Below are 22115 nucleotides of genomic sequence, written 5' to 3'. Positions count from 1 at the left end.
GAAAACCTCCTTCCATGCATTTGGGTTGAGATAAAGGGGGGGAAAGAAGGACAGAACCTTGGGTGTACATTGGAAGCCACTCAACCCCAAAGTTCAAAGCAATAAAAAATATTTTAAAAAGAAGGAATATTAGGCAAAGAGTCACTTTTTTCAGTGCCATTGTAACTTCGAATGGTCACTAAATGAACTGTTATAAGTCAAGGACTCCTTTCTTCAATGGGCTTCAACTGAGGGAGAAAAGGACCAGAGAAGTATAATGAGGTGGTGGGGAAGGGCCCCTTCAGCCTCCTCCAATGGGGAAGAGGACCTTGTGGCTGCCCCACCTGCAGACTCAGCCATGGGGCGGAGGAGGAGGAGGAGGGGAGTCCCTGAGGGAGAATGGAGGCTTGTTGCCTGCTGGATCCTGGCCAGGTCCTCAGTTCCGCTTCGGAGGAGCCCAAAGCTTCAGGCTGGGGAAGCGAAGCCCAAGCGCCTCTGCAGCTCTTGGGGGCTGGAGAAAGAAACTCTGTGTGTGTGTGTGTGTGTGTGTGTGTGGAAGAGAGAACTCAAGAGAAGAGCCCAATATTTGGGGGGGGGAAGCATGAAAGGGGCCCAGAGGTTCTGCCTGGGTCAGGTGAGGGACGGAGGACCCACAGAGGCTGCCTGGATCTGGGGCTGACTGTGTGCGAGTGGCTGTGTCAGATACACAACTGTGGGGCAGATGCTGGGGGGGACCTGGCTCTGGGCTGCTGAGGCTGGTGCTGGGCCAGGGGGGAGTTTGACCCCTCCAGCCCCCCCATCCCTGGAAAGGACCCAGGCCACCTCTGGACCCCCAAAGCTCTTGAAACAGGATCCGGAATTCAGGATCTCTCTAAGCCGCCTTTGCGTAACTGAGCAGAACCCGAATCTCCCGCAAAGACTAGAAAAAAATGTTTTCTATGGATGAAGTGAAAGAGGAGAAGAAGAAACAGAAGGTTTCCTTTTGGGATAGTTTGGGGGGGGGGAGATTTCCAGACTGTGATGGTGAAAAGGCTGTAATCCTATAGTGGAGGAAATAGGATCCCTGAAGTCCCCAGGATTTCTATTAAAATTCCAGGTTATTCTATAAATTATAAATTTATTCTTCGATTTAATATACTGTCCCTCCATCCATCCTTCCTAAATAATCCTGAAATCTTTTCCAAGGAAGAAAATCCGCTCAGATCCTCTGACACATCATATCCGTGGATATGGATTTTCTTCTCCTTCTTTTGGGAAAATGTTTCCTCCAACTCCCCTCCAGAAGAACTAAATTCATCTCAGAGGCTGATTCTTAGGACTTGGGAGTCCCAGGACTGATTCCTTTCCCCCTAAAATCCCCTTTTCTCTCACGATCCTTGCAGGCAAAACGTTGAGTTCCCTGGCAAAGAACAAACGGGAGGAATGGAGAATCTGCTCCTTCATAATATAAAATGTTTCTGAGATTTATTGAGCTTAAAGGTTTATTTCAAATCACGGCAGAGATTTGGAAAGGAGGGAAAAGCTGCATTTATTTGGAGACGATATTTCTCTTCAAAAGACGTTTTTTATGAACACACCTACAAAAGTTGGAGGGACTTAAGGAGAAAAACACCCTCAAAATTTCCAGGTGAGGAAAAAGTGCCTTGAGGGCCCTTTGGCTGAGAATTTGGGGGGGGGGACGGAGGAAGAGCCACTGCTCAGACGGGGGGGGACCTCCCTGAATTCTGGGCTTGGGCCGGAAGAGAAGGGGGGATGGGGGGGTCTTGGCTGGGCTCTGGGTGGGGGGGGGGGGAAACTCCACTTGGGACTCTTCCTGGAGGGGAAGACCACTCCTGCCCTTGGGATCTCCCTCACTCACTTGGGATCTCACAAGATCCGGCTGGATTAGGAGGGATCCCTGCAGATCCCCTCCGCCTCTTCCTGCGTGGACTGTCAGCTGAGGGTTTTCCTGGCTTCCCTTCGGATTGGGGGGAGCATGTGACCCCCAAGTCCTGGCTGGCTGTGGGGCTGCCCCTCCCCCCTTGTCATCCAGCGCAGCTGCTGGGGGCTCCCTCCTCCCAGACTGAGCCCCGAAGGACCCCTCGAGCTCTGGATCCACTTTGCCCTCCTGGACTCTCTGCAGCTCCAGTTTAGGCTCCTTCTGGGCACTGTGGGAACTCAAAGGGCATCTAGTCCACCCTCCAGTCCAGGTGCCCAGAGAAAGGGAGAGTGGAGGAGAATTGGGGGGGGCGGCAAAAGGAAGACGGAGCTGGCATGAAAGACCCCCCAGTTTGCAGCCCCCCAAGACTGAAGGGATTCCTCCTCCCCCACTTTCTCCGCTTCTCTCTCTGCGCGGAACTATCTCCTGCATCGGGCGAAGTCAAGGGAGGCTCTGCCCGGAGACCGATGACGCTGCAGAAGGGAGGATTCCCATTGGTTCTCCTGCTCTTCCTGGACACTCCCTCTTCCGAAGTCCCTCCTCCCCCCCTCCAGACCCTCCGATTCCTCCTCTGGGGCTGGGAGCGTCTTTCTCCCCCCTTTGGGGCGCTTGTGGGGAGCCTCCATGGCTTTGGCTGGGCTCCCCCTGATGCTGCTGCTGGGGGCGCTGGCCCGGATCCCCGGGAGCGAAGGGGGGGAGGAGACCCCCGGTAAGGAGGGGGCTGGGCGGGGGAGGGGGGTTGGGGGGAGGAGGGGGCTGGGAAGGACCCCGGAGAGGGGAAGAAAGCCGATGGGTCTCCGGAGCCTCCAACAACCTCGATCTCTGCGTGGTCTCCTCTCCCTTCCTCCCCACATCCACCATCCCCCACCCCCCAGGAGGACGGAGAGGGACCCCTTCCCCCCTTCCACGATTGTAACCGCAGTGGGGGTCGCACCCCCACGGTCTGGGTGGGAGGGGGCTGCATGGAAAGAGGAAGGGGAGGAAAAGCGAAAGTGAAAGAGGGAAACTGAGGCATTTTCAGCCCTGAATCCCCAGAAGGGAAAAGAGGCATTTGAGCAAAAGTCTTTTTCCTTCTTCAGAAACTTCCGTTTTTCTTCTCAATCTCAGATTTGGGGCTCTGAAGGTCAGGCAAGAGGGGGGTTTACGGCCCTTCTGGGGAGGCCCTGAATTTGGGGAGGAGACCAAGAACCCCCATAATCCCCCTGGAGGGGAGGGGGAAGTGAGCTTGGAGGATGTTGGGGGTCTTTTGTGAAGGGGGCGGGAGACCCTCCCTTTGAGAGGCTCTTGGGGGTCTTTTTGGGGAGGGGGAGAGGAAAGGAAAGGGGGGTGATCCTCCACAGTCCCCCAAAGGGAGGGAGCTGGGCCGAAGATTGGGGGGAAGAAGAAAGGGGGGGTGAGAGGGAGGGAAAGTGGGGGTTGAAGGGCTGGGAGACCCCAGGAGAGTCGGTCTAGATGTCCTCATTGTGGCCCCTCCCCAGATCCCCTCCCAAAGGAAGAGAGAGTGGGGGGGATGGAAGCTACTTTCCCTCCAGCCCCCCCCCCCATCCTTCCTGCCCGTTGAGATCCCACCTTCCCTGCAGAGACTGAATGGGATCGCTGGACCGGTTGAGCTTCTGCCTGCCTTTTCCCACCCCTCCCCCTCTTTCCTCCCCTCCCCCCTCCAGACCCCCCAGGAAGCCTCCCTTCCTCTCTGGGACTGAGAGAGATCCCGTTCCCTCCTCCAGGGGGCGTCTTCCCCCAGTCTCTCTCGGAAGGACTCCCGCAACTCCCCCCTCCCGCTAGGATCCCCCCTCCTCTCCCAGCGGCTGGGAACGATGGGCCCTGGAGTCCCTCCTGACGGCCTTCCTTCCCGTCCTCCTTCCCCTCGCAGCCCATTTCTTGGCCCAGGAGAAGGGCGAGTGCCGCTTCCTCAACGGGACGCAGCGGGTGAGATACCTGTACAGGCAACTCTACGACCGGCAGGAGTTTTTCCGCTTCGACAGCGACCTCGGGAAATACGTGGCCGTCACGGAGTTGGGGAAGGTGGATGTGGACAGGTGGAACAGGGATGAGGTCGAGCTGCAGCACCGGAAGGCCGAAGTGGATCGCTTCTGCCGGAACAACTACCAGGTGGCCCAGAGCAATTCTGTGGTTGGCCGGAGAGGTGAGTTCGTGGGGGGGGGGAGTTTGGGGGAGGGGACCCCCTTTTCCTTCCCTTGATTGAGACTCTCCCGGATGAAGATTTAGTGGTGGTTTCAAAAGGAAGGATGACTCCAATTCAGTGGAAAAATCAATCAATTAATGAAAAGATTAATCAAAAGGCTTCAGGGGATTCAGGCTGCCTCCCCCTCTCTGCCCCCCCCCAGCAAAGCCCCAGAGCCCCCTTGGGAGCCCTTTCCAGAAGGCCAATAAGGGGGGGGCTCCCTCCTCCTCTGGGGTCTTTGGGATTTTGGGATTAAAAAAATCCTTTCTCTCCAGGTCTCCATTCTCTCTGTTCTTCATTTGGAGTCATTTCCACTCCGGCATCTTTTCAATCCAATAAATAAATAAGTAAGTAAGTAAAATAAACAAATATATAAAATTAAATAAATAAATGAAGAATCAATAAATGAAAAGCTAAATAAATAAATAAATAAATAAATAATAAAATAAATAACTAATAAAATAAACTAAAGAAAGAATAATAATAAATTAACTAAATAATAAAATAAATTTAATAAATAATAAACTAACTAAATGATAGAATAAATAATGAACTAATAATAGCAATAAATAAACTAAACAATAAAATCAATCAATCAATCCAGATAGAATTTATACAACAGTTGTATACAGTGTACAACTACCAGGAGCGCCTGATGGGCCGGAGAGGTGAGTCTGGGGGAGGGGGGCTCTTCCCTGGGAGGGGACCCCCCCTTTCATTTCATTCCTTTCATTCCTTGGGATCCTCCCGGATGGAGGTTTTACTCCTCATTTATTTATTTATTCTGCACTCTCAGATGGACAAAATCTTCTTCCCAGGCTCCAAACTCTCCTCCTGCCTGGAATCTGGGATCCCTTTGATCCATTTCCCCCCCACAAGAAAATCCATCCAGATAAGGGTTTTTTGGGTGGGGGTGGGGGAGGGGAATCCAGCCAGGTCTCTCTCTCTCCTGCTCAATACTGGCAGTCCTCCACTTAACAACAGTTCGTTTAGTGACCGTTGAAAGTTACAACAGCAGTGAAAAAAAATGACTTGTGACTGTTTTTCACAATTACGACCGTTGCAGTCTCCCCAGGGCCACGTGATCCAAATCCAGATGCTTGGCAACACACTTGTACTTGTGACGGTCACAGCGTCCCGGAGTCACGTCATCCCCTTTAGCGACCTTCCCATAAACAAAGTCCATGAGGAAGCTGGATTCACTTAACAACCCTGTTACTCATTTAACAACTGCAGTGATTCACTTTTTGGCACTTTGGGATAAAACCTTATTTTTTACCCAAAATAAAAAAAAAGAATTAGTGGACACTTTTTCCCCTGTCGACCCCTTTCTATGGATCTTCTGCTTTTCTTTCATCTTTATTCAGTCAGAGTCATTTCCAGTCCAGCAGCTTTTCAATCCAATAAAGAAACAGATGAGTAATGGAAGCAGGCTAGAATTTGTAATCATGATTCAATGCTTAAACCGAGATGTAAAAACCCCAATGATAGGAACCCTGATCGCTTCCGTCTTCCTTCCTGATTTGGGGGGAGAATCCAAAAACACCCACAAACCTTAAAACTGAATTTGGGGTCACAAGAAAGAAATTGGGCCTCCATTCAGCCCTGAAGCCTCAGATTCTTTCATTCTCTCTTCCAGATTCCTTCAATGTTGCCTACATTTCTTTTTCTCCTTTTATTTCTTTCCCTAATAAAAATCTTCTATATTTCTATCCACTGATGGGGTTTCAGAGGCCAATCAAGGATTTTAGCTGCCCTTGTTGCCATTCGGCCATTCCAGGGAAATTATATTCCTTTTATTCGAATCAGAGAAGTCTTGAAAGCATCATCACTTAAGAACTGGTTAAGTTGAATGTTCCCATTGTAACTGCAGAGATTCTCCAAAAATAACGACTCAACATAGAATCCAATGAGATCTTTCTTCCATAAGAGGAAAACCTCCAGATCCTAAGAGAGAAAAGCCTCTTGGAGCATTTGCTCCTTCCGGAAATTATTGAATGTTTTAGTGGAACCGACAGAGATTTTGCTCTCCACTTATTCAGTCTGGAGGCAAAACTCATTTTCACTCCTAAATTCTTCCCTGCGAAACCTGGGAGGATTTTCAGCTGCCACATAAGATGCATTTGGAAATGTTTTTACTACCAAAGAGGATATTTTCATGGAGATAATAATATTCAGCTATTTAATTTGTTTCTGGATGATATTTAAAGTTCATTTTTCCCCTACAAACAGCCCAACATTCTTATCATCTGGCACAGTACTTGAAATAATTCTCATTCCAATAATATTTAATATGGAGATTTCACCTTCACTTTTATTCATTTATCTAGTGATTTTTGATAACCTCCGCAAGTGCCTCAAGTGCCAATTGTGTTGGTGTTGTGAGTGTGTCTCTTTTGTGGGCCTCTCAGGGCCTCCCTCCCTCCTCCCTCCTTTTTTTTTTTTATTAAAAAGTTTTATCAAACATTACAACATTTTTCCCTGTCCCTCCTCCCCCCCTTCCCTCCTCCCCACCACCCATCCCCCATCCCCCCTCTCCCTCCAACCCCCCTCCCCCCACCTCAGACTTCCCAGAGCAAATACAGGGTGTAACATTTAACAAACATAAACTAAAATATGCTAACTTTCTGTAGGCTCTTAATTCCCTCTTGCTCTTTAACTCCCCTTTCAACTAACAAAACATAATTCAAAAAGAAAAAGTTGGTTTCATTCATAAGCTATTTGAAGCTTTTTAGCCCGATATTTGTTTTGAATATAGTCAATCTATCTTCTCCATTCCGATATATATCTTTCATTTGAATGGTCCTTCAAATACGCTGAAATTTTTGCCATCTCTGCTAAATTCACTACTTTTAGTGTCCATTCTTCAATGGTAGGTAAGTCTTCCTTCTTCCAATACTGCACCAACAAGAATCTGGCTGTTGCTATTAAATTTAAAATCAACTTAGTCTCTATAACCGTACAATCTCTAATTATGCCTAACAAAAAGAACTGTGGAGTAAATTTTATCTTCTTTTTGAGAATATTTTGAATAATCCACCATATTTTTATCCAAAATGCCTTAATTTTTTTACATGTCCACCATATATGATAATACGTGGCATCATCACATTCACATCTCCAACACTTCGGTTGCACACTTGGATACATACAGGCTAGCTTTTTAGGATCCAGATGCCACCTATAAAACATTTTATAAAAAATCTCTCTTAAGTTTTGGGCTTGCTTAAACTTCACATTTCTAACCCATATTTTTCCCCACGTTTCCATCATTATTGGTTCTTCAATGTTTTGTGCCCATTTTATCATAAAGTCCTTAACTAACTCCGTTTCTGAATCTATTTCTACCAATGCATTATGCAACCTTTTTATATGCATTTGACTTTGATCTCTAATCTGTTTTACCAAGTTCTCCTCATTTTGCAAAATACCAATTTTGTGATCTTCTTTCCATCTAGCTTGCAACTGTACATATTGAAACCATGTTTGAATTATCCTTTCTTCTCTTAGTTGATTCAAAGATTTTAGTTGTAGTATACCTCTTTCCTTGTTAAGAAGCTCTTTGTATGTAATCACATCTTGTTTTTGTTCTACACTTATATTGTCTATCACGTGTCTGGGTATTGCCCACATTGGTAACTATTCGTTTAATTTATACTTATACTTTTTCCAGACACGCAATAAAGCATTCCTTAATATGTGACTTTTAAAAGTCTTATCCACTTTCTTATCATATGGTAAACCTCCTCCCTCCTTTTGAGGGTCTCTGGGGGGATTTTACCTTCAGGGAAAGGAGCTTCATCAGCTGCCCAAAGACTCCAAAGACCATCCTCCCCTCCTCTTTTTCTCCTTTCCCTCCTCCCTTCCTCCCTACCTGGTTCAGGGACAGGACCAAAATCTCTGGATGTTTTGTTGCTTTAGCTGCTCAGAAGCTTCATCCACATAAATAGAATGAATTTTTATTATAAATCCAAAATGGTGATCCTGAATTTCATTGTGATTCATATAATTTCTTCTTCATCAAAAGTATTATTTTTACTTCCATGAAAATACTTCAGACAAGAAGCCAATAATTCTCCAGTTCTTTGAATAAATATTCCATGTATTTAGAGCCAATTGTTGGTCAGGCTCCAGTTGAGGAGACCTGAAATCATCGGATGTTTCTTGAGTCTCTTTGGGGGAATTTTCTCTTCCTTTTTCTTTGACTTCTGAGCTGACTTTTCTCTCCGGAGAGATCCGGGCGTCTCCTTCCCCCGAGAGGCCAAAGCTTTTCTCCGGCCACCAAGAGAGGCTCTCAACCTTCCCTGAACTCTCCCCACAATTATATATATGTATATAAAGAACTTAATGAATCCAGCTGAATCAGTCTGCCTGTGGGTGCTTTCTGGATTTGATTTTTACAAGAAACTCTGATTTATATCTGTCTCCTATTTTACTACATTATTTTACTACATTAGGCATCAAGCTTGATATCAAAAAGAAATCTTGAATGACATGATGTGGGGCAGGTAAAATGTACTTTGTCCTCCTGCTGTTTTAAATCAAGAGGTCTCTATTTGTCTATTAAATTGGATTCTTGGATGGGCAGAGGGAGAAAGTTGTGTCCCTTGGGAGGTATTTAAAAGGGGAAAAAAATACCTTTTTCCGATCCAATTAAAATCTCCAGCAACTCCCATCTGGCCAAATAGGAACCCCAAAATCTTCACACGGCAGTCTTGTAAATAAGGAGGTTTGGGATGGGCTATAAAAATAAACATGGAAAAATACCAAATTGCAGCTTTAAAATCTGATCCTTCCATTTTCTTGCTAAAAGACTTTTTCTCATCCAAAATTTGCATTTCCTGTTGAGAAAAAAAAAAGCCATTTTCAGTTTGTAAAGCCTCTGCCTTCTTTTAGCAATTCCACAAAGGCCTTTAATGTCCCAAGAGGCAAATGGGATTTTCCTGGAAAATAAAAAAAACTCACACCTGAAATGCTGCTATTTGTCTGCGTGGAAACCTGACCAGATCCCAGGTTGGAATTACAAATAACCATTTAAAAATGGGTTCTTCTTAAGCATTATAGAATTTACTGTTAATAAGAAAATCCCTCAAGAGAAAAAAAAAATGGTTAGCAAAGGACTCTGGGCTGGAATGGATCTATTGTCAACTCTCTTGGGGGGCTCATCCAGACTAACCCCCCCCCCATTAATCCATCCAAGAGTTGTGCCAGTTGGAGCATTTGCTGAAGGAGGAGATCAAGATCCCAGATCCCCTCTGGATCCCTTCCCCACTCCCTGCCCCCCTCATCCAGGGCAGAAGCTTCCCTCTGGGAGTCAGAGGGACCCCTCCCCACCTCCTTCCCCAGGAATGGCCGGTTCCTGCGGCTGGGAAGGAGGCCGGCTGGGTGCAGGCAGAGCCTGGTCTGAGGTGGGTCTCCCTCTGAATCCCCCCAAAGCCCCCCCCCCCAGGAAGGATCCTTGAGAGAGATCATGAGATCCCCCAAAACCTCTTCTGTCCTTCCTGCTCTGAAGGGGGGATTCAGGGTCTCTCATCTTCAATGGGGGAGAAACTTTTCCTTCAGGGGATTCTGGCAGTTATGGGGAGCAAAGGGCTGCCCCCCCCATTGGCCTCCTTTGCCCTTTCCTTCAAAATGCCTCTTTCTGTTGAGGCTGCCTAAAATTGGGGGGTTTTGTAGCCACATCACATTTTGCACTTTTCCCCCTGAAATCTTCTGCTGATTTTTTGTGTATCTTGTGGATCCTAATGGGAGAAAAGGGAAAGTGGAAGGAGAAATTTTCTCTCTCCAAATAAAATTTTTTGAAAAGTGATTGAAACACCAAAGAAAATTCAGACAAAGATCTCCTCTCCTCTCCTCTCCTCTCCTCTCCTCTCCTCTCCTCTCCTCTCCCCTCCCCTCCCCTCTTGCTCTCTTTCTCTTTCTCTTTCTCTTTTTCTTTCTTTCTTTCTCTTGTCAAGCTTGGTTGATCACCTTCAGGGCTGCCCAGAGGCATTTGGCTCCGTCCTCTCTCCTCTCCTCTATAACGTCCGCATGAAGCCGCTGGGTGAGGCCATCCGTCACCAGGGCTGGAGGTCTCCTCCGTCTGCTGATGTTATAAGGTTTCATCTCCACCTCTGGGGACCCAGGAGATGCTGAGGCTGCCCCCTCGAGGGTCCTGGAGGCTGTGGGGGGAGGGGCTGACTCATGCTGCATCTGTCCTTCCTGTCTTCTGCGTTGTTTCTTTCCTGTTGTGTCTCTCATGTGCCTCCTTCTCCTCCTTCCCTCCAGCCAAGCCCACCGTCTCCATCTCCCCCACCAAGATGGAGCCCTCTTCCCCCAACACCATCCTCCTCTGCACCGCGACTGGCTTTTACCCCGTGGAGATCGAGGTCCAGTGGCTGAAGAACGGGCGGCTGGAGGAGGAGGGCGTGGCCTTTGGGGAGGAGCTCCAGAACGGAGACTGGACCTACCAGCTCCAGGTGATGTTGGAGACCCAGCCCCAACGGGGGGACGTCTACACTTGCAAGGTGGGGCATGCCAGCCTGGAGGCCCCCATCACCATCCAGTGGGGTAAGCCCCTCCCTCCCCTCCCTCCCTTCCTGCCCTGAGAAGGGGGAGAAACCCACCCCATGGGGAGAGCTGGAATGGAGCCTCCTGGGGGAAGGTGGGCCTGATCCTCCTGCTCAGGTGAGGCTCCTTCTCCTTCCCCAGAGCCCCGTTCCTCCAGCTCTGCCAGGAGCAAACTCTGGACGGGGATCATGGGGGCCGTGATAGGAGTGGCCTTCCTGGCTGCGGGGCTCTTCTCCTACCTGAAGAGCAAGAAAGGTGAGTCTGGGGGGCTGGAGGGGAGGTTGTGGGGAGGGGACCCTCTAGGGGAGGCCTCTCCTCAAGCTTAGCAGGTGGCCAAGAGGGGCCCCTTGGGGAATATTTATGGGAACTTCTGTTCTTGGAGGGGCTATAAGTGGAGATAATGCAACCTATTATGGGCTATCGATGGGGAGGGGGTCCCGCTGAGTCCTCCAGCCCATGAAGGTTTCTGATTGAGTCTTTTTCTCCTTCCAGCAATTCCCATCCAACCTCCTGCAGGTGAGTTTCTCCTCTTCCCCCTCATCTCAACCTCTCTTAAGAGTTTTAGGTGGCCTTTAAAAATTCCTTAATTGTTCCTTTTTTAAAAAAAACAAGCCTGGACAATATCTCCTTGCTGTGGATAGAGCAGTTTTTTGAATTTTTGGCAGCTTTTCCTTACAGAGACCTGAAAAAGTATTGCAATCAAAAACAAAAGCACACAGAAATGCTAAAATCTTGCCCAGAATTTTTCCAAGTTTTGGGAAATTGCCAAAGGTTTTTTTTTTAAAAAAATTGATTTATATGCCGCCCTTCTCCGGAGACTCAGGGCAGCTTACAGTGAGTTAAAAAATAGCCTTCATACTTTTGTATATTTTATATAAAGTCAGCTTATTGACCCCACAAACTGGGTCCTCAATTTACCTACCTTAGAAAGGATGGACGGCTGAGTCAACCTTGAGCCTGGCAAGATTCGAACTTACTTTAATTGCAGACAGCTGGTGTTAAATTACAGTGCTTAGTCTGCAGAGCTATCCAGGCTCCTTGAATTGAAGGGAAGGAAGGAGGGAGCACCCCAGGTTTAAATTCCCCCACGCATTTTGTAAGCAACCCACCCATTCTGTTAGGCTCACTGTGGAGGGGGGTTCCTGAGGGTATCCAGGCATGAGGAAAATTCCACCCTGCGGCTATTTTAAAAGGGGTGACACCAGGGATGAAATGCTCCCGGTTCGATCCGGATCGCCCAATCCGGTAGCGATGGTGGCGGGTGGTTCGGAGAACCGGTAGCAAAACTCCCAGCGCCCCCCCCCCCAATGCCCAGCTGAGTGACGCAATCATCAGAGGCTTTTTTTTAATTTTTAAAAGCATTTTTTCCACAACCTCTTTGGCTGAAAAAATGCTTTTAAAAGTAAAAAGAAAACCTCTGATAATCCCGCGGCTCAGCTGGGATCGTCAGAGGCTTTTAAAAGCATTTTTTCTACAACCTCTTCAGCCAAAGAGATTGTAGAAAAATGCTTTTAAAAGCCTCTGACGATCCCAGCTGAGTTGTCTGATCATCAGAGCCTTGTATGTTCTAGAAAAAATGTTTTTAAAAGAAAAAAAAAAGCCTCTGCCGATCAGGCAACTCAGCTGGGATCGTTAGAGATTTTTTTTAAAAAAAGCCTCTGATGATTGCGTGGCTCAGCTGGGATAGTCAGAGGGTTTTCAAAGCATTTTCTTACAACCTCTTTGGCTGAAGAGGTGGTAAAAAAAATACTTTGAAAAGCCTCTGACGATCCCAGCTGAGTTGCCTGATCTTCAGAGGCTAGGCTTTTCAAAGCATTTTTTTCTGCAAACTCTTCGGCCGATGCTTTGAAAAGTTAAAAAAATCAGCAAATGGCAGGAGATCTGCCCAGGTAAATTGCTGATAATTATCATAGCATCTCAGGTATTGTTCTATCATTGCGTTAGCTCGTTCTCTACCTCCGTTCGTACTTGGATGGAAGGTGGAGCTAAGCCCTTGAGATGACCCTATCAACTTAATGAACTCCCTCCAAAACTTCTCCCTGAACTGCACCCCACCCTCCGGTCCGATTTCTGGCCAAGTGAGCCCAGGCTCCCCCCTTTGCTGCCACCCCCATCGTAGCCCCGTCTTCTTTCTTCATATGAAGCATCCCAGCCTTTTCCTCCCTGAAATGGGCGGATTCTCTCTCTATGTGTCCCTGCCTGTCAACCACCCCCCTGCAGTGTGGGTCTGCCTTGGGGGTGGGGGATGAAAGGGAAGAAGAATTTATTATTTACAGTAAAAGTGTCTCTTTATATTCTGATTTTCTTCCCCATCTCTTTTTCTACAGCACTCATGAATTAATCCTGCTCTCCGATGCAAAAGCATATTTTTTATTCAACAGCTGAAGACTCTTTGTCCTGTTTGCAACCTGTGAAAAATGGAGGCTGAAGGTGGCAGTTTGGGGGGAGGAGGAGAATGGCAGCCTGGACCTTCTCCTGCTGAGACACACATATACACCCCAGCTTCCTTTCAGGGCCGCTCTTTCTTGTGAGGGAGGGGTGGAGACCATCTAGACTGTCCCCAGGGATGCTAGGTGGACCTGTCACTCCAGACCCCTCAACTCTCCTGGCTTTGAACCCACAGCAGCTTCATCTACATTGTTCTTCCTCCCACTCACTTCCCTTCCCTTCGCTTTGCTATAAAAGAATAAACTTCAGATGTAAGAAAACCCTGGAATCCTCCCTTCCTCTTCCTCCTCTTCCTTTTTGCTGCCCCCGCAGGAGGCTCCTCCCTCCGCTGCCTCTGGATCCACCATCCAGGCTACTTTGGGTCCGAAGCCAGAACTGGTTCAGGAGGAGGGTGGGCAGATCCAGGGAGGCGAAGGGGCAGGACCCCCCTTTCTGCTCAGAGGCCCCCTTGCTCTGCTTCCCCTCAAGCCCCCTTTGGAGGAGCAGAATGGCAGCAGGCACGGTCCTCCCTGAGCGTTTGTGGGGAGCCATTAGGGGGCACCCGAGACTCCCCTACATTCACCCAGCCATTTCTCTCCTTCACAACTGGAGGGTCCTGCCCCATTTTGGCATCCAATGGGGGGAAAAATTAGACCGGATCTCCTTAAGCAAAAAAGAAAGTCTTGTGTTGATTCATTGTTTAGGAAAACTGAAACAGCCGTTTCTAAGACGGACAATCAAACTAAGGTGGTTGGTTGTTTCCCAGGAGCAACTATCAAAGACGTGACTGAGGGGCTTACAGAAATAATGAAGCCCACAGATTCTTATCCCTTTTTCCTCTTTCATGCTGGGAGGAATGAAAAAGTCCCTGGAAATGATGCCGAGAGACTGGGAGCAGGTGGGCAAGGGAGCCAAAGAGTTGGGGGCACAGGGGGATTTCTCTTCCACTCTCCCAATAAAGGGAACCATCCAAGGAGGGAAGGCAGCACCTTGGAAGTCAAGCCTGGCTTAGGGGATGGTTCTCTCGAGGGAAATTGGGATTCTTGGACCATGGTCCACAACACCCACATGGGGGGCTTCTGGCAGGGGATGAGCTGCCCCTCAGAAGAACCCAGAAGGTCGGCTTTGGACACCAACCGGCTCCCCTCATCCGAAGGGCTTGAAAGTGAGACCGAAGTGAGAGGGAGACAAAGATTTAGAAGCAAATTCCAAGCTCAAATCTCAGGGGAATCAACCAAATGGAGAGAAAGAAGGGAAACTCGGAGACAGAGCAGGAGATGTAGAAAGCAAATATGGGGTCAGTCAAAGAGGGACTCAGATGCCTCTGCACGGATGCTCATAGTACGAGGAATAAACGGGGTGAAGGTGGAGCCCAAAGGCAGGTGTGACATTGTTGCAATCAGCAAAACTTCATGGGATGAAACCCAAAATTGGAAGGTGCAACTAAAGAGATTTAATGCGGAGGAATCAGGCAGCAGCTGTCCAAAGGAAGTGGGAGACACGGACACAAACTTGTAGTTTTATGTAAATAAATGTATTTCACATCTACATTCACAGCAGACAAGATAGTCGGGAATGCCGGGAGATTGTGAGGTAAATCTCAAACAGCATTCTGAGCCCATGGAAGAAAAAGGCGGGAAAAAGGGAAACTCCCCCTTTCCACCCAAAGCAACCAATCAGAGCGCAGATCACCTCATACCAGAGCCTGCACGCACTCAGCCACAACGGTGTGTTCTGGACCATTGTGCATTTTCCTCTTCCAGCTCTCAACATTTAATATCTTCACATTTAAAGTGCTCCAAAGAAACAGACCCAATAAAAGAGGTGAAGGTGGAGTTGCACTATGTATATATAAAAAATAAACTGATCTAGAAACACAACAGAAGAAAGAAAAACCTCCTTCAATGCATTTGGGTTGAGATAAAAGGGGGGAAAAGAGGGATGGGGGAATATTCGGAGCCTCCCAACCAACCAGAGGAAAGAGATGGAAGTTTCTGTTACTTAGCCGAGGCCCGGAGGAAGCTCCCCCCAAGAGTCATGGGGGGCTTGGACTCCCCCGGCCTCACCTGGGAGGCAGGTTCTGGGCCTGGTGGAAGAGGAAAGAGGCTCCTGGGAAACCCAGCAGACCAGAGGCTGCCTTGGAAGCAGCCCCCCCTCCTTTCCCCCCATACGGGGCCTTTGCCACCAGGGGAGGGGAGACCCTGGACGGGGCCTTCTCCAACCCCCAGGGAGCCTTTGAGGCCGCCCCTCCCCCTCCTCCTCCTGGCCCCTCCGATCCTCTCTCTGGGAGGCTCCGGTCAGCAGAGAAACCTTCAAGGTTCATCAGAGAGGACCCAGTAGAGAACTAGGGAGACTGTGGCCGGCAGAAGCCGTGGAGGCTCTACGAGGAGATTCCTTCAAGGGCAGAAATTGAAACGTATTTAAAGAGGCTGCAACGAATGGAAAACACACTGATGGGAACGAATAAGCTTCTACTGTCTCTGCTTATATTCAAAATAATAAGGTTATCCATTCATCCATCCATCAAATCTCTCTCTCTCATCTTCTCTCTCAAATTTATGTAGCCATTCATCTGACAACAAGTGACTCTGGGTCACATACAACAAAAATAAAAACAGGTATTTACATGAAAGTATTAAAAAACATTCAAAGCAATAAAAAATATTTTAAAAAGAAGGAATATTAGGCAAAGAGTCACTTTTTTCAGTGCCATTGTAACTTCAAATAGTCACTAAATGAACCGTCTTAAGTCAAGGACTCCTTTCTTCAATGGGCTTTAACTGAGGGAGAAAAGGACCAGAGAGCTATAATGAGGTGGTGGGGGGAGGGGCCCCTTCAGCCTCCTCCAATGGGGCAGAGGACCAAGGGGCTGCCCCACCTGCAGACTCAGCCATGGGGCGGCGGAGGAGGAGGAGGAGGGGAGTCCCTGAGGGAGAATGGAGGCTTGTTGCCTGCTGGATCCTGGCCGGTTCCTCAGTTCCGCTTCGGAGGAGCCCAAAGCTTCAGGCTGGGGAAGCGAAGCCCAAGCGCCTCTGCAGCTCTTGGGGGCTGGAGAAGGAAGGGCTGCTCTGTGTGTGTGTGTGTGTGTGTGTGTGTGTGTGTGTGTGTGTGGCAGAGACAACTTGGAGAAGAGCACAATATTTGGGGGGGGGGAAGCATGAAAGGGGCCCAGAGGTTCTGCCTGGGTCAGGGGAGGGAGGGAGGCCCCACAGAGGCTGCCTGGATCTGGGGCTGACTGTGTGCGAGTGGCTGTGTCAGATACACAACTGTGGGGCAGATGCTGGGGGGGACCTGGCTCTGGGCTGCTGAGGCTGGTGCTGGGCCAGGGGGGAGTTTGACCCCTCCAGCCCCCCCATCCCTGGAAAGGACCCAGGCCACCTCTGGACCCCCAAAGCTCTTGAAACAGGATCCGGAATTCAGGATCTCTCTAAGCCGCCTTTGCGTAACTGAGCAGAACCCGAATCTCCCACAAAGACTAGAAAAAAATGTTTTCTATGGATGAAGTGAAAGAGGAGAAGAAGAAACAGAAGGTTTCCTTTTGGGATAGTTTGGGGGGGGGAGATTTCCAGACTGTGATGGTGAAAAGGCTGTAATCCTATAGTGGAGGAAATAGGATCCCTGAAGTCCTCAGGATTTCTATTAAAATTCCAGGTTGTTCTATAAATTATAAATTTATTCTTCGGTTTAATATACTGTCCCTCCCTCCATCCTTCCTAAATAATCCTGAAATCTTTTCCAAGGAAGAAAATCTGCTCAGATCCTCTGACACATCATATCCGTGGATATGGATTTTCTTCTCCTTCTTTTGGGGAAATGTTTCCTCCAACTCCCCTCCAGAAGAACTAAATTCATCTCAGAGGCTGACTTGGGAGCCCCAGGACTGATTCCTTTCCCCATAAAATCTCTTTTTTTCTCTCACGATCCCTGCAGGCAAAACGTTGAGTTCCCTGGCAAAGAACAAACAGCAGAACAAACTCCTTCATAACATAAAATGTTTGTGAGATTTATGGAGTTTAAAGGTGGAATCACGGCAGAGATTTGGAAAGGAGGGAAAAGCTGCATTTATTTGGAAACGATATTTCTCTTCAAAAGACGTTTTGTATGAACACAGGTACAAAAGTTGGAGGGAATTAAGGACAAAAACAGCCTCAAAATTTCCAGGGAGGAAAAACTGCCTTGAGGGTCTTTGGCTGAGAATTTGGGGGGGGGGGGACGGAGGAAGAGCCGCTGCTCAGATGGGGGGGAACCTCCCTGAATTCTGGGCTTGGGCTGGAAGAGAAGGGGGATGGGGGGGTCTTGGCTGGGCTCTGGGTGGGGGGAAACTCCACTTGGGACCCTTCCTGGAGGGGAAGACCGACTGGACTCCCACTCCTGCCCTTGGGATCTCCCTCGCTCACTTGGGATCTCACAAGCAGATCCGGAGTGGGGCAGCGTCTCCAGGAATCACCCCTCAACTGACAGAAGCCGAAGCCCAGAGATGGTGGATCCGACCTGGAAGGGATCAGGAGGGATTTCCTGACTGTGAGAACCAATGAATCAATGGAGCAGCCCCCCCCACCTGGAATTGTGTGGGGAGGAGGGGGCCTGCATCCCTGGAGGCCACGGGGTTGGACTAGAAGATCTCTAAGGTCCCTTCCAGCCTTTGAGTCTCCCCATCGGCCCTCCCCCCCCCCAGCCTTCCACCCACCCACCCCTCCTGCTTGTGGGGGAGGGGGAAGAAAATCTGGGACTGTCCATAAAAGAGGAAGCAGCCGGAGACCCTCCAGACTCTGGGCTGAACCCCTGACAGGCTCCGCTCCAGCAGTCCTTCAGGGGGAGATTCTTCCCCCCCCTTCTGATCCACCCCCCCTCCCCCATTGAGCTAAACAGCAGCCATTCTGGAACCCAAACCGAGCTGAACCCCACAGCGCTGGGGGTCAGACCTCCCCTCCGGCAGCCCCTGTGCCAGGAAGGAAGGGGGTCAAATGTCAGAGGCTTCCTTGGGGGTTTCACCTGGGGGCCAGGAAATGTGGGGAGGGGTCAGTGTGTGTTCATGTCCACAGTCACCAGCTCATCCCCACCCCTTGGAGAGTCCAGGTGCTGCTGGGGGCTCCCTCCCTCCCCCCAAATTGAGCCTGGCTCCTCTTTGCCCTCCTGGAGTCTCAGCAGCCCCAGCCTGGATTCCCCCGGGCACTGCGGGAACTCAAAGGGCATCTAGTCCACCAGGCAGACTCTGCCCACAGCCAGGAGTTCGATCCTGAGGGTGCTCAGGGCTTCACTCAGACTTCTCTTCTTCCGAGGTGGGTAAAAGGAGGAGCCAGATTGTTGGGGGGAGAGGCTGACTCTGTCAAGCGCTTAGAGAGGGCTGTAAAAGCAGCGTATAAAGCGGTGTATAAGTCGAAGGGCTGAGGCTCTCTAGGGAAGATCCTGAGGGCCAAGGCCAGGGGGGTTTCCTGCCTGTTTCTAGGCCCTGCCAGAGTTGGTGTCTTTCCCTCCTGGATGGAGCCTCGATTGGAGTTCTGGTTTCCTGCCTTCCTCTTTGTCTGGTGCTGATCCCTGCTTATCCGTTGGCTCTTGGAGGGGAGGCGGGTCTTTCTCTTCCCTTCCCTGCTTTGTTCTTGTCTTTTTTGAATGGGGTGTAAATGTGATTTATCTCTCTGGGTCTGTTGACAACCAGAAGTTTCCTTTCGGGATTCCTGGACAAGGAACTTGAAATATAAATTTATGACTTTATTACTGGACATGCTGACTGCAGCAAGAATTCCTCATATGCAAAAATGGAAAGAAACCTCCATCCCCAGGATAGACGAAGTGATGGAATGAAAACTGTGGCAGAAATGAAGAAATAAACTTTTTGACCAGAGGAAAGAAGAGATTGATTCCTAACCCTCCCTGGAAGCCACTTCTGGACTTTGTGCAGAAAAAAAAATGAAATCTGGACTTTTGGGATTTACTGATTAAATTAAGTTGTTGGTTTAGAAATGGTTAATATTTACTTAGAGAAGAAATAAAAACTGAGGCTACAATTTCACTTTCTATTTTATTGAACTGGGGAAAGTTTTTTCCTCTCTTTTTTCCTTTTGCCCTTTATCCCCCACTTCTCCTTCCCCTTCCTTTCCCTTCCCCATTTCCCTAAGACTTTTATTCTCTCTTTCATGCCCTTATAATCTTAATAAAAATAATAAAAAGGAGCCTTTTGTTTTAGGGGCCTTCCTGTTCCATGGTCAAAATAGGCAAATCTCATCATGATCTGCACAATCAAATGGCAAAATTTCTTCCAAAATGTAACTTTATATTTTTTTCTGCTGAAAGTAGAGATTGTTGTGCATTATGGCGAAGATGTGGACGTTCTCCGAGGAAAGGAGCGGGAAGCGGAGGAGAAACGGCTGAACTTCATTCCGGGATCTTCATCCGGGGCTGCTTTGCAAGGAAAAGGGGGATCCCGACCCAAAGAGAGAAAGGAAGGAAGAGGGAGATTCCTACACAATCGGGGTTCAGGGGCGGGAAATCTGAAGAAGTCGGTCCGTCCAGACGTTCTTAGCAAGGGAGACGCGTGTTTCAAGGAAGGAAAAGGCCCTTTTCTCTTGTAAAGCCAAGAGATCCCTATGGAGATTCCCCCGCGAAGGGGGAGGATCCGGATGGATTAGGAGGGATCCTTTCAGATCCCCTCCGCCTCTTCCTGCGTGGACTGTCAGCTGAGGGTTTTCCTGGCTTCCCTTCGGATTGGGGAGAGCGTGTGACCCCCAAGTCCTGGCTGGCTGTGAGGATGCCCCTCCCCCCTTGTCATCCAGGGCAGCTGCTGGGGGTCCCTCCTCCCCTTCTGACCCCCGAAGGACCCCTCGAGCTCTGGATCCACTTTGCCCTCCTGGACTCTCGGCAGCTCCAGCTTAGGCTCCTTCTGGGCACTGTGGGAACTCAGAGGGCATCTAGTCCGCCCCTCCAGTCCAGGCGCCCAGAGAAAGGGAGATTGGAGGAGAATCGGGGGTGGGGGGTGGGCGGGAGGAGCACAAAAGGAAGAGGAGATTCTCCTCCGGAGCTGGCATGAAAGACCCCCCAGATTGCAGCCCCCCAAGACTGAAGGGATCCCCCTCCCCCACTTTCTCCGCTTCTCTCTCTGCGTGGAACTATCTCCTGCATCGGGCGAAGTCAAGGGAGGCTCTGCCCGGAGACCGATGACGCTGCAGAAGGGAGGATTCCCATTGGTCCTCCTGCTCTTTCTGGACTCTCCCTCTTCCGAAGTCCTGGGAAACCTCCTCCCCCCCTCCAGACCCTCCGATTCCTCCTCTGGGGCTGGGAGCGTCTTTCTCCCCCCTTTGGGGCGCTTGTGGGGAGCCTCCATGGCTTTGGCTGGGCTCCCCCTGATGCTGCTGCTGGGGGCGCTGGCCCGGATCCCCGGGAGCGAAGGGGGGGAGGAGACCCCCGGTAAGGAGGGGGCTGGGCGGGGGAGGAGGGGGCTGGGAAGGGGGAAGGAAGCCTCCAGCAGCCTCGATCTCTGCGTGGTCTCCTCTCCCTTCCTCCCCACATCCACCATCCCCCACCCCCCAGGAGGACGGAGAGGGACCCCTTCCCCCCTTCCCCGATTGTAACCGCAGTGGGGGTCGCACCCCCACGGTCTGGGTGTGAGGGGGCTGCATGGAAAGAGGAAGGGGAGGAAAAGCGAAAGTGAAAGAGGGAAACTGAGGCATTTTCAGCCCGTAATCCCCAGAAGGGAAAAGAGGCATTTGAGCAAAAATTTTTTTCCTTCTTCAGAAACTTCTGTTTTTCTTCTCAATCTCAGATTTGGGGCTCTGAAGGTCAGGCAAGAGGGGGGTTTACGGCCCTTCTGGGGAGGCCCTGAATTTGGGGAGGAGACCAAGAACCCCCATAATCCCCCTGGAGGGGAGGAGGAAGTGAGCTTGGAGGATGTTGGGGGTCTTTTGTGAAGGGGGCGGGAGACCCTCCCTTTGAGAGGCTCTTGGGGGTCTTTTTGGGGACGGGGAGAGGAAAGAGGGGTGATCGACGACAGTCCCCCAAAGGGAGGGAGCTGGACTGAAGATTCGGGGGAAGAAGAAAGGGGGGGAGGAGAGACAGAGGGAAGGTGGGGGTTGAAGGACTGGGAGACCCCGGGAGAGTCGGTCTAGATGTCCTCATTGTGCCCCCTCCCCAGATCCCCTCCCAAAGGAAGAGAGAGTGGGGGGGGTGGACGCTACTTTCCCTCCAGCCCACCCCCCCTTTCCTGCCCCTTGAGATCCAACCTTCCCTGCAGAGACTGAATGGGATCGCTGGACCGGTTGAGCTTCTGCCTGCCTTTTCCCACCCCTCCCCCTCTTCCCTCCCCTCCCCCCTCCAGACCCCCCAGGAAGCCTCCCTTCCTCTCTGGGACTGAGAGAGTTCCCCTTCCCTCCTCCAGGGGGCGTCTTCCACCAGGACCTCCAAGGAAGGTCCCTGCCCCTCCCCCTTCCCACATGGGTCCTCCCCCTCCTCTCCCAGCGGCTGGGAACGATGGGCTCTGGAGTCCCTCCTGACGGCCTTCCTCCCCCTCGCAGCCCATTTCCTGTACCAGTATAAGACCGACTGCCGCTTCCTCAACGGGACGCAGCGGGTGAGATACCTGGACCGCTACTTCTACGACCGGGAGGAATACGTCCGCTTCGACAGCGACCTCGGGAAGTACGTGGCCGTCACGGAGTTGGGGAAGGGGGATGCGGAGGCTTTCAACAGGGATGAGGGCATCATGCAGTACCAGAAGTCCGGAGTGGATCGCTTCTGCCGGCACAACAACGGGATTGCCCAGAGGAATTCTGTGGTTGGCCGGAGAGGTGAGTTCGTGGGGGAGGAAGAGTTTGGGGGGGGGAGTTTGGGGCGGAGTTTGGGGGAGGGGACCCCCTTTTCCTTCCCTTGATTGAGACTCTCCCGGATGAAGATTTAGTGGTGATTTCAAAAGCAAGGATGACTCCAATTCAGTGGAAAATCAATGAATTGATTAGTGAAGGGACTAATCAAAAGGCTTCAGGGGATTCAGGCTGCCTCCTCCTCTCTGCCCCCCCCCAGCAAAGCCCCAGAGCCCCCTTGGGAGCCCTTTCCAGAAGGCCAATAAGGGGG

The 22115-nt window shown here is 50.1% G+C and overlaps 3 protein-coding genes across 3 annotated transcripts in view; all 3 read left to right on the top strand.

Moving 5' to 3' along the window:
- LOC148116182 (H-2 class II histocompatibility antigen, A-Q beta chain-like) overlaps positions 1-13708 on the top strand; it is a 41123-nt gene extending 27415 nt beyond the window's left edge. The window contains exons 4-8 of the mRNA XM_087888758.1: positions 3005-3020; positions 3768-4040; positions 10347-10628; positions 10770-10883; positions 13545-13708. Coding sequence (XP_087744884.1) covers positions 3005-3020; positions 3768-4040; positions 10347-10628; positions 10770-10883; positions 13545-13708 — 849 coding nt within the window. The remainder of the gene's footprint in view (positions 1-3004; positions 3021-3767; positions 4041-10346; positions 10629-10769; positions 10884-13544) is intronic.
- The window catches only part of LOC148116177 (H-2 class II histocompatibility antigen, I-E beta chain-like), a 252867-nt gene that overhangs the window by 51178 nt on the left and 179574 nt on the right, over positions 1-22115 (top strand). The window lies entirely within an intron of this gene.
- The window catches only part of LOC148116181 (H-2 class II histocompatibility antigen, E-S beta chain-like), a 40337-nt gene continuing 32327 nt past the window's right edge, over positions 14106-22115 (top strand). The window contains exons 1-2 of the mRNA XM_087888757.1: positions 14106-14220; positions 21560-21832. Of these exons, the coding sequence (XP_087744883.1) occupies positions 14106-14220; positions 21560-21832 (388 nt within the window). The remainder of the gene's footprint in view (positions 14221-21559; positions 21833-22115) is intronic.

Source organism: Pantherophis guttatus, chromosome 2 (genome assembly GCF_059756535.1).
Source record: "Pantherophis guttatus breed Tessera chromosome 2, ASM5975653v1, whole genome shotgun sequence".
Lineage (NCBI taxonomy): Eukaryota > Metazoa > Chordata > Lepidosauria > Squamata > Colubridae > Pantherophis > Pantherophis guttatus.
This window is presented reverse-complemented; position numbering and strand designations above follow the sequence as displayed.